Source organism: Taudactylus pleione, unplaced genomic scaffold (assembly GCF_031769625.1).
Source record: "Taudactylus pleione unplaced genomic scaffold, aTauple2 ptg000925l, whole genome shotgun sequence".
In the NCBI taxonomy this organism is placed as follows: Eukaryota; Metazoa; Chordata; class Amphibia; order Anura; family Myobatrachidae; genus Taudactylus; species Taudactylus pleione.
The window spans coordinates 768,246-789,737 of NW_028285326.1; the positions used below are offsets into that span (position 1 = coordinate 768,246).

Sequence of the window (21,492 nt, forward strand, 5' to 3'; positions counted from 1 at the left end):
AAAGTCCCAGGAATTGCAACCCGGGATGAGCCAGTCACACAGAAGATATGCCCGGGATGAGCCAGTCACACAGAAGATATGCCCGGGATGAGCCAGTCACACAGAAGATATGCCCGGGATGAGCCAGTCACACAGAAGATATGCCCGGGATGAGCCAGTCACACAGAAGATATGCCCGGGATGAGCCAGTCACACAGAAGATATGCCCGGGATGAGCCAGTCACACAGAAGATATGCCCGGGATGAGCCAGTCACACAGAAGATATACTCGGGATGAGCCAGTCACACAGAAGATATACCCGGGTTTATTTGCAAATTATCGAGTCCAAATGTTTGACCCAGCAATTTGCTTTTCTGTGTAAAGAGGGGTAGGAGGCTGGGACCGGCGAAAAAACCTGTGTATCAAATGCCGGGAAAGAGACGGGTTTTTGTCTTTTTTTTTCCCTGTGTGAAAGTGGTAGGGAAATCTGATCGGCAAATGCTCTGGGGCCAGGGAGACTTCTCCACTCGCTACCATGGTCTTTATGCCGGGGACTTCACACTAGGAAATGTACGGCTTTACCCTTCTGTAAAATACATGGGTACATAGGCCGAGCTGCTGTTTATGAGAATACAGCTTTTAGAGGCGTTTTGTGCCGTACAAAAACAAAAATATATTAGTATATAGAACACAAACTTTCTCTGGAGCAGACAGTGTGAAAACAAATTCACCATGTCCCTATATAATTATCGCAATGCTGCCATCCATTGTAATATTATTACTTGAATGTTCAGCGTTTTATTCTTATGCAAGTTTGGCAGGTTTATCAAAATACTTGAGGATGAAGCCAATCAATTCACTGAGAACAAAGTAATGAAAAATAAATAAAATCCTACAAACAATGGGCAGCGCAGAGGGTTTCTCCTGAACCGGAATGAAGCCGGCGAACGTGTCACTATGAGGAAGCTCCGCGTGGGAGAAGCAACGCTATAAGTCGCCTGTACACAGAGCGTCTCTATGTCACAATGAGGAAGCTCCGCATGGGAGAAGCAACGCTATAAGTCGCCTGTATACAGAGCTTCTCTATGTCACAATGAGGAAGCTCTGCGTGGGAGAAGCAACGCTATAAGTCGCCTGTACACAGAGCGTCTCTATGTCACAATGAGGAAGCTCCGCGTGGGAGAAGCAACGCTATAAGTCGCCTGTACACAGAGCGTCTCTATGTCACAATGAGGAAGCTCCGCGTGGGAGAAGCAACGCTATAAGTCGCCTGTATACAGAGCTTCTCTATGTCACAATGAGGAAGCTCTGCGTGGGAGAACCAACGCTATAAGTCGCCTGTATACAGAGCGTCTCTGTCACAAAACGTCTCAGTGACATTACACAGTAGTAAACGGTTTATTCTAAAGGTGCCCACACACATAGTGATATTTTACACGATCTGACCGATTCCGACACATTGAAACGACAGATCGTGGTCGCACATCGCATCTTCAGATCTGCCGTGCAGTAGGGCAGATCTGACAATCTAGGAGGCGATGCACTGTAAAAAGTCTGACTGCAGGAGAGATCATATGAAGATTGGACACCAAATCGTGTCGAGATCGTGTGCTGAGCTACCGGGGAGAGTTACAAGGGAAATCGGCTGATCGTGTGCACATCGATGTGTGTGGGCACCTTAAGAGCAGAGAGAGGTTCTGGACCAAGCTGTAACTAGACAGAGCAGAGAGAGGTTCTGGACCAAGCTGTAACTAGACAGAGCAGAGAGAGGTTCTGGACCAAGCTGTAACTAGACAGAGCAGAGAGAGGTTCTGGACCAAGCTGTAACTAGACAGAGCAGAGAGAGGTTATGGACCAAGCTGTAACTAGACAGAGCAGAGAGAGGTTCTGGACCAAGCTGTAACTAGACAGAGCAGAGAGAGGTTCTGGACCAAGCTGTAACTAGACAGAGCAGAGAGAGGTTATGGACCAAGCTGTAACTAGACAGAGCAGAGAGAGGTTATGGACCAAGCTGTAACTAGACAGCAGAAACACGACCTGAAAGCAGCATTATAAACACGAACACAGCAACATTTTATTTCTCATAAGTTATACAGTGAGTGGTTAGAGAAAATTGCATTTTCATGGAAGAAATCACATTTCACATGAGAGATACCTGCAGAACAGTGCACGTTATCCAACAAAGCCACATAACTAGAGGCTTACCAATAGCTCATGAACTACAAGTCCCAGGATGCTAACGGCAGCTGCAGAGGCTACAAAGGCTCCCTACACTACCCTAAAACCAACAATAAAGACAAATAAATAGAATTTCTTCATTTGATATGTACACCTTCGAGGAAATTTATACATCAAGATGATCCCTTGTGCGGTGCACTAAGGGGGATTATAACAACCTCTGCAGACATCATTTTCTCCCGCAACGCGGTCAGGTTTCCTTATAGAGGCAAAAATACGTGCAGGAGGCACAGCCACCGACTCCGCAACCTGCGCGCGCGCGGGGCTAAAGAACCTGCGCGCGCGCGGGGCTAAAGAACCTGCGCGCGCGCGGGGCTAAAGAACCTGCGCGCGCGCGGGGCTAAAGAACCTGCGCGCGCGCGGGGCTAAAGAACCTGCGCGCGCGCGGGGCTAAAGAACCTGCGCGCGCGCGGGGCTAAAGAACCTGCGCGCGCGCGGGGCTAAAGAACCTGCGCGCGCGCGGGGCTAAAGAACCTGCGCGCGCGCGGGGCTAAAGAACCTGCGCGCGCGCGGGGCTAAAGAACCTGCGCGCGCGCGGGGCTAAAGAACCTGCGCGCGCGCGGGGCTAAAGAACCTGCGCGCGCGCGGGGCTAAAGAACCTGCGCGCGCGCGGGGCTAAAGAAGCTGCGCGCGCGCGGGGCTAAAGAACCTGCGCGCGCGCGGGGCTAAAGAACCTGCGCGCGCGCGGGGCTAAAGAACCTGCGCGCGCGCGGGGCTAAAGAACCTGCGCGCGCGCGGGGCTAAAGAACCTGCGCTATTGGCTTATTTATACCAGGGCTGGACAACCAGTGGGGCACCAGAAGTTGTGACACTACATGTTGCAGCATTCCCTGCCAGCTATCAGGCTTGGCTAGCACAGGACAATGGATTGGGCAATTGCAGCGCTATATGTAAGTTACAGAAGTGGTGTCAGAGGCTGGCCGTTAGCATGGACGCCTTTATATTTCCCCCTTAGTGTGACGGCCGCTGTTTGCAGGCCTATTACACAGTGCATCAGGTGAGAAGTGGACAGGGCTGTGGACGTCATTCTGTGAGAAGTCGGGCATTACTAATTATTTGTACTTCTAGCAAAGTCCCTGATACTGTTCCGGGAAAGCCAGCGCAGAATGAGTACCCCCCAATTTTTAGGGCCCCCCCCCCCCCCAATATATTTTATGCTCAAATTGTATTTCGTTTTGGTTTATTAATATTTAAACGGTTGGTTTCAAACAGGGTGAGCAGCCACTTTGTGGGCAGGACAGATGTAGTAGGCTCTGATGACACAACTGAGGCACGAGGTTCCTGCGAGGTCACCATTTCTAATTAAACACCTCAGCAGAGGGGATCTCTCACTTTCATGTGTGTGCACAATGTAATGAGATAGATATCTAACATCTGTCTGGGACACTATGTACAATAACACAATCTGGAATGTAGCTAGGACTTGGGAGCACAGAGGTATAAGGAAATCACATGACATCTATTAGCATGGACACAAGGATAACGAGCCTGTGCCACCATCACTCAGTCTGGGGTACAGCTATAGACGGTCCCTTGGGGTCATCAAATCGATCCATAGTTTTAAGATTCATAACCATGTGCAGCCCATAGGTCAGGATGAAGACAAAGAGCAGAGTGGTGATGAGGCCCATCCAGATGCCGGGGGAGAAGAACCCTGCGCAGTCACTGGCGTAAGAAAACTTCAAACCAGTGACATTGAAACCCTGGATCTGGGAAAAAAATACAAATAAAGGGATTAGACATCTCTATCTGCAGGAGAGCTGACGTATTGCAGCAAAGTCACTGGCTGGACATGAGGCCTGATTCAGCGTGATCCGCAGTATCCAATACGCACGCAATCGGCCGATTGTGGCTTACTGCACATGCAGCACGGTGCGCGTATCAGCTACTGCGATTGGCACTGCGATCGCAGAGACTAGCAGAGTGATTAACCGGAAGAGCTGTTGGTGGGTGGTGCCGGTCATGTGAACGCAGGCGTACCAGTGCGTTTCTACTATGTTGCACGAGCGTGCATAAATTATCCACTGCGATGCCCTACGCAGCCTGAGACCTGATGGCGTGCGTGGAAGTCAGCAATTTCTGAGCAAGGTCAGGGCTTATGCAAGTGTGAGTGAGGCTGCGATGGTTCTCTATTGCACGGATTAGCATACTATCACAGTTGAACTGCGTGCGTAATCGCAGCTGCGATCCTTGCTGAATCAGGGCCAGAGTCCATACTTATACCAGGAAATGTGAACACTGGATTTTAAAGCCGCACGAACCACCAAATCCTTTCAATTCATGAGTGGGGGGGACCAATCAGAAGCCAAACTCCATGACTGCAGCTACCGATTGGTCCTCGGCCTGGCAGAACACAACCAGAGCAGGAAGTCACTTATAGAGAAGTAATTCAGCTTTATAATAGGTAGTTTAGATATTCAACAATCTCTAGACATGGAAAACTCATGTACACACACACACACACACACACACACACACACACACACACACACACACACACGAGCTATGACAACAGCGGTATAGGGAAATACATGACATTTCTGTTAGGATGACTGAGCAAATGACACCATGCCAACATACAAAATCCACACGATAGGGCCCTGGTCAGGAATCAAACTCATGACCCCAGTGCTATGAGGCAGCAATGCGGACCACTGTGCCACCCAGTTGTCCATGATTATAAAAGACAAGTTTTTTTCTTGGTCATGTGAGTATTCTGCAATTTTGATAGTTGGCCATAAGGTAGCACCATGGCCACAAATTACAGACTGTGAACAGGGCACCTCAGTAAATCTGCTACATTTTATACTAGCTGGGATACCTTTCGGTGCCTGGGTTAAAGAATGGACCTTGCAGTACATCTGCAACCTTCATTTTTTACTTTCCTGACCAGCATTGGAGCGCATGGCATATGAGAATGTGCTTGGAGGTAGTGGTCAGTGCAGGTGCAGTGTGACAGTTGATCCTCTGACTCACTGCTCTTCTGTTGGAGCTTTGACTGCCACCTACTAGTGCATATCAGCCTGTGCCTTCATATCAGTGCAGTTTTAGGCACTGGAAGACATCCGGAGTGAACTTGCTTACACCAAAATTGGACTACACGGCCTACTTGGCGGGTACCGTGTAGACCTCCATGGCACTGGCGCACTTCAAACAGCCAAAACCTAATCCTGGTCAAACTACACCATATTACAAATTTGGTGGAGCTAGGTACAAAACTCTGGTCATGCACAAAAGGACAAACACACACTTCTTGTATAGATTTAAAATGTGATTTTTACAACCATGGAAAAGTGCTGCAAAGAAATGAGAGCTACCTGGAAATCGGTGATGTGAAGCTGCCATTTGGAGCCAGTGCTGTTGTTAATCAGGAGAGAGCCATGTACGGGCAAGCTGCTGACATACTGACAGTGGAAGGAATAGTTGCTGGGAGCGCTCACTTGGGGAGCCAGGAAGGTGGTATTACTGGTGGAGTTTCTAACCTCCACACGGTTCAAAGTAAACCAATAGCGTGCCGACACATTGTACAAACGGCTATGGAGATGGAAACTGCAGAGAAGGAAAATGGTGAGTGCATTAGTATCTGTTCTTACTATAGGCTGGACATGAGACACACCGCAATACCTGCTCATAGTCCATGACCACACACACAGGCCAGGAGGGCGCGCACACACGCACACACACGCACACACACAGGCCAGGAGGGCACACACACACAGGCCAGGAGGACACACACACACACACACACACACACAGGCCAGGAGGACACACACACACACACACAGGCCAGGAGGGCACACACACACACACAGGCCAGGAGGGCACACACACAGGCCAGGAGGGCACACACACACACACAGGCCAGGAGGGCACACACACACACACAGGCCAGGAGGGCGCACACACACACACAGGCCAGGAGGGCGCACACACACACACAGGCCAGGAGGGCGCACACACACACACAGGCCAGGAGGGCGCACACACACACACAGGCCAGGAGGGCGCACACACACACACAGGCCAGGAGGGCGCACACACACACACAGGCCAGGAGGGGGCACACACACACACACACACAGGCCAGGAGGGGGCACACACACACACACACACACACAGGCCAGGAGGGGGCACACACACACACACACACAGGCCAGGAGGGGGCACACACACACACACACACAGGCCAGGAGGGGGCACACACACACACACACACAGGCCAGGAGGGGGCACACACACACACACACACAGGCCAGGAGGGGGCACACACACACACACACACAGGCCAGGAGGGGGCGCACACACACACACACAGGCCAGGAGGGGGCACACACACAGGCCAGGAGGGGGCACACACACAGGCCAGGAGGGGGCACACACACAGGCCAGGAGGGGGCACACACACAGGCCAGGAGGGGGCACACACACAGGCCAGGAGGGGGCACACACACAGGCCAGGAGGGGGCACACACACACACACAGGCGAGGAGGGGGCACACACACACACACACAGGCGAGGAGGGGGCACACACACACACAGGCGAGGAGGGGGCACACACACACACGCACAGGCCAGGAGGGGGCACACGCGCCCAGGCCAGGAGGGGGCACACGCGCCCAGGCCAGGAGGGGGCACACGAACACAGGCCAGGAGGGGGCACACGCGCCCAGGCCAGGAGGGGGCACACGCGCCCAGGCCAGGAGGGGGCACACGCGCCCAGGCCAGGAGGGGGAACACGCGCCCAGGCCAGGAGGGGGCACACGCGCCCAGGCCAGGAGGGGGCACACGCGCCCAGGCCAGGAGGGGGCACACGCGCCCAGGCCAGGAGGGGGCACACGCGCCCAGGCCAGGAGGGGGCACACGCGCCCAGGCCAGGAGGGCACACACACACACACAGGCCAGGAGGGCACACACACACACACAGGCCAGGAGGGCACACACACACACAAACAGGCCAGGAGGGCACACACACACAGGCCAGGAGGGCACACACACACACACACACACAGGCCAGGAGGGCACACACACACACACAGGCCAGGAGGGCGCACACACACAGGCCAGGAAAGCATACACACACACACACAGGCCAGGAGGGCACACACACACAGGCCAGGAGGGCACACACACACACACACACCAGGAGGGCACACACACACACATACACACACCAGGAGGGCACACACACACACATACACACACCAGGAGGGCACACACACACACACATACACACACCAGGAGGGCACACACACACACAGGCCAGGAGGGCACACACACACACACCAGGAGGGCACACACACACACACCAGGAGGACACACACAGACCAGGAGGGCACACACAGACACACACCAGGAGGGCACACACAGACCAGGAGGGCACACACACACACACACACACACAGACCAGGAGGGCACACACACACACACACACAGACCAGGAGGGCGCACACACACACACACACACCAGGAGGGCACACACAGACCAGGAGGCCACACACACACACACAGGCCAGGAGGGCGCACGCGCACACACTGCCCAGGAGGGCGCACACACACACACTGCCCAGGAGGGCGCACACACACACACTGCCCAGGAGGGCGCACACACACACACTGCCCAGGAGGGCGCACACACACACACACTGACCAGGAGGGCGCACACACACACACACTGACCAGGAGGGCGCACACACACACTGACCAGGAGGGCGCACACACACACACACTGACCAGGAGGGCGCACACACACACACACACAGACCAGGAGGGCACACACACACACACAGGCCAGGAGGGCACGCACACACACACACAGGCCAGGAGGGCACACACACAGGCCAGGAGGGCACGCGCGCACACACACACAGGCCAGGAGGGCACGCACACACACACACAAACACACAGACCAGGAGGGCACACACACAGACCAGGAGGGCGCACACACAGACCAGGAGGGCGCACACACACACACACTGACCAGGAGGGCGCACACACACACACACTGACCAGGAGGGCACACACACACACACACACAGACCAGGAGGGCACACACACACACACAGACCAGGAGGGCACACACACACACACAGACCAGGAGGGCACACACACACACACACACACACACACAGACCAGGAGGGCACACACACACACACACACACACAGACAGACCAGTAGGGCACACACACACAGGCCAGGAGGGCACACACACACACACAGGCCAGGAGGGCACGCACACACACACAGGCCAGGAGGGCACGCACACACACACACACAGGCCAGGAGGGCACGCACACACACACACACACAGGCCAGGAGGGCACGCACACAGGCCAGGAGGGCACGCACACAGGCCAGGAGGGCACGCGCACACACAGGCCAGGAGGGCACGCACACACACAGGCCAGGAGGGCACGCACAGACACACACAGGCCAGGAGGGCACGCACACACACAGGCCAGGAGGGCACGCACACACACACACAGACCAGGAGGGCACGCACACACACACACAGACCAGGAGGGCACGCACACACACACACAGACCAGGAGGGCACGCACACACACACACAGACCAGGAGGGCACGCACACACACACACAGACCAGGAGGGCACGCACACACACACACAGACCAGGAGGGCACACACACAGGCCAGGAGGGCACACACACACAGGCCAGGAGGGCACACACACACACACACACAGACCAGGAGGGCACGCACACACACACAGGCCAGGAGGGCACGCACACGCACACAGGCCAGGAGGGCACGCACACACACACACACACAGGCCAGGAGGGCACGCGCACACACACACACACACACACACAGGCCAGGAGGGCACGCGCGCGCACACACACACACAGGCCAGGAGGGCACGCGCGCGCACACACACACACACACAGGCCAGGAGGGCACGCGCGCACACACACACACAGGTCAGGAGGGCACGCGTGCACACACACAGGCCAGGAGGGCACGCGCGCACACACACACACAGGCCAGGAGGGCACGCGCGCGCACACACACACACACAGGCCAGGAGGGCACGCGCGCGCACACACACACACACACAGGCCAGGAGGGCACGCGCGCGCGCACACACACACACACACACAGGCCAGGAGGGCACGCGCGCGCACACACACACAGGCCAGGAGGGCACGCGCGCGCACACACACACACACAGGCCAGGAGGGCACGCGCGCGCACACACGCACACACACACACAGGCCAGGAGGGCACGCGCGCGCACACACACACAGGCCAGGAGGGCGCGCGCGCGCGCACACACACACACAGGCCAGGAGGGCACGCGCGCGCACACACACACACAGGCCAGGAGGGCACGCGCGCACACACAGGCCAGGAGGGCACGCGCACACACACACACAGGCCAGGAGGGCACGCGCACACACACAGGCCAGGAGGGCAGACACACACACACAGGCCAGGAGGGCAGACACACACACACAGGCCAGGAGGGCAGACACACACACACAGGCCAGGAGGGCAGACACACACACACAGACCAGGAGGGCAGACACACACACACAGACCAGGAGGGCAGACACACACACACAGACCAGGAGGGCAGACACACACACACAGACCAGGAGGGCACACACAGGCCAGGAGGGCACACACACACAGACCAGGAGGGCACACACACAGACCAGGAGGGCACACACACACAGACCAGGAGGGCACACACACACAGACCAGGAGGGCACACACACACACAGGCCAGGAGGGCACACACACACACAGGCCAGGAGGGCACGCACACACACAGGCCAGGAGGGCACGCACACAGGCCAGGAGGGCACGCACACAGGCCAGGAGGGCACGCACACAGGCCAGGAGGGCACGCACACAGGCCAGGAGGGCACGCACACAGGCCAGGAGGGCACACACACAGGCCAGGAGGGCACACACACAGGCCAGGAGGGCACACACACACACGCACACGAGGGCACGCACACACACGCACACGAGGGCACGCACACACAGAGACCAGGAGGGCACACACACACACACAGACCAGGAGGGCACACACACACACACACACACACACACACACAGACCAGGATGGCACACACACACACAGACAGACCAGGATGGCACACACACACACACAGACAGACCAGGATGGCACACACAGACAGACCAGGATGGCACACACACACACACACAGACAGACCAGGATGGCACACACACACACACAGACCGACCAGGAGGGCACACACACACACACAGACCGACCAGGAGGGCGCACACACACACACACACACAGGCCAGGATGGCGCGCACACACAGACAGACCAGGATGGCACACACACACACAGACAGACCAGGATGGCACACACACACACAGACAGACCAGGATGGCACACACACACACAGACAGACCAGGATGGCACACACACACACAGACAGACCAGGATGGCACACACACACACACACAGACCGACCAGGAGGGCACACACACACACACACACACACACACACAGACCAGGAGGGCACACACACACACAGACCAGGAGGGCACACACACACACAGACCAGGAGGGCACACACACACACAGACCAGGAGGGCACACACACACACAGACCAGGAGGGCACACACACACAGACCAGGAGGGGGCACACACACACAGACCAGGAGGGGGCACACACACACACAGACCGACCAGGAGGGCACACACACACACACAGACCAGGAGGGCGCACACACACACACACACACACACAGGCCAGGATGGCGCGCACACACAGACAGACCAGGATGGCACACACACACACAGACAGACCAGGATGGCACACACACACACAGACAGACCAGGATGGCACACACACACACAGACCGACCAGGAGGGCACACACACACACACACAGACCAGGAGGGCACACACACACACAGACCAGGAGGGCACGCGCGCACACACAGGCCAGGAGGGCACGCGCACACACACACACAGGCCAGGAGGGCACGCGCACACACACAGGCCAGGAGGGCAGACGCACACACACAGGCCAGGAGGGCAGACACACACACACAGGCCAGGAGGGCAGACACACACACACAGGCCAGGAGGGCAGACACACACACACAGACCAGGAGGGCAGACACACACACACAGACCAGGAGGGCAGACACACACACACAGACCAGGAGGGCACACACACACACAGGCCAGGAGGGCACACACAGGCCAGGAGGGCACGCACACAGGCCAGGAGGGCACGCACACAGGCCAGGAGGGCACGCACACAGGCCAGGAGGGCACGCACACAGGCCAGGAGGGCACGCACACAGGCCAGGAGGGCACACACACAGGCCAGGAGGGCACACACACAGGCCAGGAGGGCACACACACACGAGGGCACGCACACACACGCACACGAGGGCACGCACACACAGAGACCAGGAGGGCACACACACACACACAGACCAGGAGGGCACACACACACACACACACACACACACAGACCAGGATGGCACACACACACACAGACAGACCAGGATGGCACACACACACACACAGACAGACCAGGATGGCACACACACACACACACACAGACAGACCAGGATGGCACACACACACACACACAGACAGACCAGGATGGCACACACACACAGACAGACCAGGATGGCACACACACACACACAGACAGACCAGGATGGCACACACACACACACAGACCGACCAGGAGGGCACACACACACACACAGACCGACCAGGAGGGCACACACACACACACAGACAGACCAGGAGGGCGCACACACACACACACACAGGCCAGGATGGCGCGCACACAGACAGACCAGGATGGCACACACACAGACAGACCAGGATGGCACACACACACACAGACAGACCAGGATGGCACACACACACACAGACAGACCAGGATGGCACACACACACACAGACAGACCAGGATGGCACACACACACACAGACAGACCAGGATGGCACACACACACAGACAGACCAGGATGGCACACACACACACAGACAGACCGACCAGGAGGGCACACACACACACACACAGACCGACCAGGAGGGCACACACACACACACACAGACCGACCAGGAGGGCACACACACACACAGACCAGGAGGGCACACACACACACAGACCAGGAGGGCACACACACACACAGACCAGGAGGGCACACACACACACAGACCAGGAGGGGGCACACACACACACAGACCAGGAGGGGGCACACACACACAGACCAGGAGGGGGCACACACACACAGACCAGGAGGGGGCGCACACACACACAGACCAGGAGGGGGCGCACACACACACAGACCGACCAGGAGGGCACACACACACACACAGACCAGGAGGGCGCACACACACACACACACACACACACACACACAGGCCAGGATGGCGCGCACACACAGACAGACCAGGATGGCACACACACACACAGACAGACCAGGATGGCACACACACACACAGACAGACCAGGATGGCACACACACACACACAGACAGACCAGGATGGCACACACACACACAGACAGACCAGGATGGCACACACACACACAGACAGACCAGGATGGCACACACACACACAGACAGACCAGGATGGCACACACACACACACACAGACCAGGATGGCACACACACACACACACAGACCGACCAGGAGGGCACACACACACACACACACACAGACCAGGAGGGCACACACACACACAGACCAGGAGGGCACACACACACACACAGACCAGGAGGGCACACACACACACAGACCAGGAGGGCACACACACACACAGACCAGGAGGGCACACACACACACAGACCAGGAGGGCACACACACACACACACACAGACCAGTAGGGCACACACACACACACAGACCAGTAGGGCACACACACACACACAGACCAGGAGGGCAAGCACACACAGACCAGGAGGGCACACGCACACACACAGACCAGGAGGGCACATGCACACACACACACAGACACACACAGACCAGGAGGGCACAATCACACACACACACAGACCAGGAGGGCGCGCACACACACACACAGACCAGGAGGGCACACACAGACCAGGAGGGCGCACACACACACACACATACAGACCAGGAGGGCGCACACACACACAGACCAGGAGGGCGCACACACACACAGACCAGGAGGGCGCACACACACACACACACAGACCAGGAGGGCACACACACACACACACACACACACACAGACAGACCAGGAGGGCACACACACACACACACACAGACAGACCAGGAGGGCACACACACAGGCCAGGAGGGCACACACACACACAGGCCAGGAGGGCACGCACGCACACACACACAGACCAGGAGGGCACACACGCACAGACCAGGAGGGCGCACACGCAGGCCAGGAGGGCACACACGCACATACACACACAGGTCAGGAGGGCACACACACACACACAGGTCAGGAGGGCACACGGGCACACAGGCCAGGAGGGCACACAGGCCAGGAGGGCACGGGCACACACGCCAGGAGGGCACGGGCACACACGCCAGGAGGGCACGGGCACACACGCCAGGAGGGCACGGGCACACACGCCAGGAGGGCACGCGCACACACGCCAGGAGGGCACGCGCACACACGCCAGGAGGGCACGCGCACACACGCCAGGAGGGCACGCGCACACACACAGACCAGGAGGGCACGCACACACACACAGACCAGGAGGGCACGCACACACACACAGACCAGGAGGGAACGCACACACAGACCAGGAGGGCGCACACACACACAGACACACACAGACCAGGAGGGCACGCACACACACACAGACCAGGAGGGCGCGCACACACACAGACCAGGAGGGCACACGCACTCACACACACACACACAGACCAGGAGGGCACACGCACACACACACACACACAGACCAGGAGGGCACAATCACACACACACACCAGGAGGGCGCACACACACACACACACAGGCCAGGAGGGCGCACACACACACACAGACCAGGAGGGCGCGCACACACACACACAGACCAGGAGGGCGCGCACACACACACACAGACCAGGAGGGCGCACACACACACACACAGACCAGGAGGGCGCACACACACACACACACAAACACACACAGACAGACCAGGAGGGCACACACAGACCAGGAGGGCACACACATAGACAGACCAGGAGGGCACACACACAGGCCAGGAGGGCACGCACACACACACGCCAGGAGGGCACGCACACACACACAGGCCAGGAGGGCACGCGCACACACACACAGGCCAGGAGGGCACACACACAGACAGACCAGGAGGGCACACACACACACACACAGACAGACCAGGAGGGCACACACACACACAGACAGACCAGGAGGGCACACACACACACACAGACAGACCAGGAGGGCACACACACACACACAGACCAGGAGGGCACACACACACACACAGACCAGGAGGGCACACACACACACACAGACCAGGAGGGCACACACACACACACAGACCAGGAGGGCACACACACACACAGACCAGGAGGGCACACACACAGGCCAGGAGGGCACACACACACACACACGCCAGGAGGGCACGCACACGCACACACACACAGGCCAGGAGGGCACGCACGCACACACAGGCCAGGAGGGCACGCACACACAGGCCAGGAGGGCACGCACGCACACACAGGCCAGGAGGGCACGCACGCACACACAGGCCAGGAGGGCACGCACGCACGCACACACAGGCCAGGAGGGCGCACACACAGGCCAGGAGGGCACACACGCACAGACCAGGAGGGCGCACACACAGGCCAGGAGGGCGCACACGCACACACAGGCCAGGAGGGCGCACACACAGGCCAGGAGGGCGCACACACAGGCCAGGAGGGCACACACGCACATACACACACAGGCCAGGAGGGCACGCACACACACACACAGGCCAGGAGGGCACGCACGCACACACACAGGCCAGGAGGGCACGCACGCACGCACACACACACACACAGGCCAGGAGGGCACGCGCACACACACACACACACACACACACAGACCAGGAGGGCGCACACACACACACAGACAGACCAGGAGGGCGCGCACACACACACACACAGACCAGGAGGGCACACACACACACAGACAGACCAGGAGGGCACACACACACACACACACACAGACAGACCAGGAGGGCACACACACAGGCCAGGAGGGCACACACACACACACAGGCCAGGAGGACACGCACGCACACACACACAGACCAGGAGGGCGCACACACAGGCCAGGAGGGCACACACGCACACACACACAGACCAGGAGGGCGCACACACAGGCCAGGAGGGCACACACGCAGACCAGGAGGGCGCACACACAGGCCAGGAGGGCGCACACACACACACACAGGCCAGGAGGGCACACACAGGCCAGGAGGGCACACACGCACATACACACACAGGCCAGGAGGGCACGCACGCACACAGGCCAGGAGGGCACGCACACACACAGGCCAGGAGGGCACGCACACACACAGGCCAGGAGGGCACGCACACACACAGGCCAGGAGGGCACGCACACACACAGGCCAGGAGGGCACGCACACACACAGGCCAGGAGGGCACGCACACACACACAGGCCAGGAGGGCACACGGGCACACAGGCCAGGAGGGCACGCACAGACACGCACACGAGGGCACACACACACACACAGACCAGGAGGGCACGCACACACACACAGACCAGGAGGGCACGCACACACACACAGACCAGGAGGGCGCACACACACACAGACACACACAGACGAGGAGGGCACGCACACACACACAGACCAGGAGGGCACGCACACACAGACCAGGAGGGCGCACACACACACAGACACACACAGACCAGGAGGGCACACGCACACACACACACACACACAGACCAGGAGGGCACATGCACACACACACAGACACACACAGACCAGGAGGGCACAATCACACACACACACCAGGAGGGCGCACACACACACACACACACACACACACACACACACACAGACCAGGAGGGCGCGCACACACACACACAGACCAGGAGGGCGCACACACACACACAGACCAGGAGGGCACACACACAGACCAGGAGGGCACACACACACACACACACACACAGACAGACAGACCAGGAGGGCACACACAGACACACACACAGACAGACCAGGAGGGCACACACACAGGCCAGGAGGGCACGCACACACACACACGCCAGGAGGGCACGCACACACACACACAGGCCAGGAGGGCACGCACGCACACACACACAGGCCAGGAGGGCACACACACACACACAGACAGACCAGGAGGGCACACACACACAGACCAGGAGGGCACACACACAGGCCAGGAGGGCACACACACAGGCCAGGAGGGCACACACACACACGCCAGGAGGGCACGCACGCGCACACACACACAGGCCAGGAGGGCACGCACGCACACACACACAGGCCAGGAGGGCGCACACACAGGCCAGGAGGGCACACACGCACACACACACAGACCAGGAGGGGGCACACACAGGCCAGGAGGGCGCACACGCACACACAGGCCAGGAGGGCACACACGCACATACACACACAGGTAAGGAGGGCACGCACACACACACACAGACCAGGAGGGCGCACACACACACACACAGACCAGGAGGGCGCACACACACACACACACACAGACAGACCAGGAGGGCACACACACACAGACAGACCAGGAGGGCACACACACACACACACACACACAGACAGACCAGGAGGGCACACACACAGGCCAGGAGGGCACACACACAGGCCAGGAGGGCACACACGCACACAGACCAGGAGGGCGCACACACAGGCCAGGAGGGCACACACACACACACACACACACACACACACAGCGCAGGAGGGCGCACACACAGGCCAGGAGGGCGCACACACACACAGGCCAGGAGGGCACGCGCACACACACACACAGGCCAGGAGGGCGCACGGGCACACAGGCCAGGAGGGCACGGGCACACAGGCCAGGAGGGCACGGGCACACAGGCCAGGAGGGCACGGGCACACAGGCCAGGAGGGCACGGGCACACACACAGACCAGGAGGGCACACGCACACACACAGACCAGGAGGGCACGCACACACACACAGACCAGGAGGGCATGCACACACAGACCAGGAGGGCGCACACACACACAGACCAGGAGGGCACGCACACACACAGACCAGGAGGGCACGCACACACAGACCAGGAGGGCGCACACACACACACAGACCAGGAGGGCGCACACACACACAGACCAGGAGGGCACGCACACACACACAGACCAGGAGGGCACACACACACACACACACACAGACAGACCAGGAGGGCACACACACACACACACACACACACAGACAGACCAGGAGGGCACACACACAGGCCAGGAGGGCACACACACACACACACACACACACACGCCAGGAGGGCACGCACACGCACACAGGCCAGGAGGGCACGCACGCACACACACACAGGCCAGGAGGGCACGCACGCACACACACACAGGCCAGGAGGGCGCACACACAGGCCAGGAGGGCACGCACGCACACACACACACACAGGCCAGGAGGGCGCACACACAGGCCAGGAGGGCACACACACAGGCCAGGAGGGCACACACACAGGCCAGGAGGGCACACACACACAGGCCAGGAGGGCGCACACACAGGCCAGGAGGGCACACACACAGGCCAGGAGGGCACACACACACGAGGGCACGCACACACACGCACACGAGGGCACGCACACACAGAGACCAGGAGGGCACACACACACACACAGACCAGGAGGGCACACACACACACACACACACACAGACCAGGATGGCACACACACACACACAGACAGACCAGGATGGCACACACACACACACAGACAGACCAGGATGGCACACACACACACACACACAGACAGACCAGGATGGCACACACACACACACACAGACAGACCAGGATGGCACACACACACAGACAGACCAGGATGGCACACACACACACAGACAGACCAGGATGGCACACACACACACACAGACCGACCAGGAGGGCACACACACACACACAGACCGACCAGGAGGGCACACACACACACACAGACAGACCAGGAGGGCGCACACACACACACACACAGGCCAGGATGGCGCGCACACAGACAGACCAGGATGGCACACACACAGACAGACCAGGATGGCACACACACACACAGACAGACCAGGATGGCACACACACACACAGACAGACCAGGATGGCACACACACACACAGACAGACCAGGATGGCACACACACACACAGACAGACCAGGATGGCACACACACACAGACAGACCAGGATGGCACACACACACACAGACAGACCGACCAGGAGGGCACACACACACACACACAGACCGACCAGGAGGGCACACACACACACACACAGACCGACCAGGAGGGCACACACACACACAGACCAGGAGGGCACACACACACACAGACCAGGAGGGCACACACACACACAGACCAGGAGGGCACACACACACACAGACCAGGAGGGGGCACACACACACAGACCAGGAGGGGGCGCACACACACACAGACCAGGAGGGGGCGCACACACACACAGACCGACCAGGAGGGCACACACACACACACAGACCAGGAGGGCGCACACACACACACACACACACACACAGGCCAGGATGGCGCGCACACACAGACAGACCAGGATGGCACACACACACACAGACAGACCAGGATGGCACACACACACACAGACAGACCAGGATGGCACACACACACACACAGACAGACCAGGATGGCACACACACACACAGACAGACCAGGATGGCACACACACACACAGACAGACCAGGATGGCACACACACACACAGACAGACCAGGATGGCACACACACACACACACAGACCAGGATGGCACACACACACACACACAGACCGACCAGGAGGGCACACACACACACACACACAGACCAGGAGGGCACACACACACACAGACCAGGAGGGCACACACACACACACAGACCAGGAGGGCACACACACACACAGACCAGGAGGGCACACACACACACAGACCAGGAGGGCACACACACACACAGACCAGGAGGGCACACACACACACACACACAGACCAGTAGGGCACACACACACACACAGACCAGTAGGGCACACACACACACACAGACCAGGAGGGCAAGCACACACAGACCAGGAGGGCACACGCACACACACAGACCAGGAGGGCACATGCACACACACACACAGACACACACAGACCAGGAGGGCACAATCACACACACACACAGACCAGGAGGGCGCGCACACACACACACAGACCAGGAGGGCACACACAGACCAGGAGGGCGCACACACACACACACATACAGACCAGGAGGGCGCACACACACAGACCAGGAGGGCGCACACACACACACACACAGACCAGGAGGGCACACACACACACACACACACAGACAGACCAGGAGGGCACACACACACACACACACAGACAGACCAGGAGGGCACACACACAGGCCAGGAGGGCACACACACACACAGGCCAGGAGGGCACGCACGCACACACACACAGACCAGGAGGGCACACACGCACAGACCAGGAGGGCGCACACGCAGGCCAGGAGGGCACACACGCACATACACACACAGGTCAGGAGGGCACACACACACACACAGGTCAGGAGGGCACACGGGCACACAGGCCAGGAGGGCACACAGGCCAGGAGGGCACGGGCACACACGCCAGGAGGGCACGGGCACACACGCCAGGAGGGCACGGGCACACACGCCAGGAGGGCACGGGCACACACGCCAGGAGGGCACGCGCACACACGCCAGGAGGGCACGCGCACACACGCCAGGAGGGCACGCGCACACACGCCAGGAGGGCACGCGCACACACACAGACCAGGAGGGCACGCACACACACACAGACCAGGAGGGCACGCACACACACACAGACCAGGAGGGAACGCACACACAGACCAGGAGGGCGCACACACACACAGACACACACAGACCAGGAGGGCACGCACACACACACAGACCAGGAGGGCGCGCACACACACAGACCAGGAGGGCACACGCACTCACACACACACACACAGACCAGGAGGGCACACGCACACACACACAGACACACACAGACCAGGAGGGCACAATCACACACACACACCAGGAGGGCGCACACACACACACACACAGACCAGGAGGGCGCACACACACACACAGACCAGGAGGGCGCGCACACACACACACAGACCAGGAGGGCGCGCACACACACACACAGACCAGGAGGGCGCACACACACACACACAGACCAGGAGGGCGCACACACACACACACACAAACACACACAGACAGACCAGGAGGGCACACACAGACCAGGAGGGCACACACATAGACAGACCAGGACGGCACACACACAGGCCAGGAGGGCACGCACACACACACGCCAGGAGGGCACGCACACACACACAGGCCAGGAGGGCACGCGCACACACACACAGGCCAGGAGGGCACACACACAGACAGACCAGGAGGGCACACACACACACACACAGACAGACCAGGAGGGCACACACACACACAGACAGACCAGGAGGGCACACACACACACACAGACAGACCAGGAGGGCACACACACACACACAGACCAGGAGGGCACACACACACACACAGACCAGGAGGGCACACACACACACACAGACCAGGAGGGCACACACACACACACAGACCAGGAGGGCACACACACACACACAGACCAGGAGGGCACACACACACACAGACCAGGAGGGCACACACACAGGCCAGGAGGGCACACACACACACACACGCCAGGAGGGCACGCACACGCACACACACACAGGCCAGGAGGGCACGCACGCACACACAGGCCAGGAGGGCACGCACACACAGGCCAGGAGGGCACGCACGCACACACAGGCCAGGAGGGCACGCACGCACACACAGGCCAGGAGGGCACGCACGCACGCACACACAGGCCAGGAGGGCGCACACACAGGCCAGGAGGGCACACACGCACAGACCAGGAGGGCGCACACACAGGCCAGGAGGGCGCACACGCACACACAGGCCAGGAGGGCGCACACACAGGCCAGGAGGGCGCACACGCACACACAGGCCAGGAGGGCACACACGCACATACACACACAGGCCAGGAGGGCACGCACACACACACACA

General features: G+C 59.3%; 1 protein-coding gene across 1 annotated transcript in view; it reads right to left on the reverse strand.

Moving 5' to 3' along the window:
• Positions 1 to 2,764: 2,764 nt before the first annotated feature.
• ATP6AP1 (ATPase H+ transporting accessory protein 1) overlaps positions 2,765 to 21,492 on the reverse strand; it is a 104,596-nt gene continuing 85,868 nt past the window's right edge. The window contains exons 9-10 of the mRNA XM_088459664.1: positions 5,536 to 5,767; positions 2,765 to 3,927 (exon numbers count right to left, since the gene is read on the reverse strand). Of these exons, the coding sequence (XP_088315790.1) occupies positions 3,718 to 3,927; positions 5,536 to 5,767 (442 nt within the window). The 3' untranslated portion in view covers positions 2,765 to 3,717. The remainder of the gene's footprint in view (positions 3,928 to 5,535; positions 5,768 to 21,492) is intronic.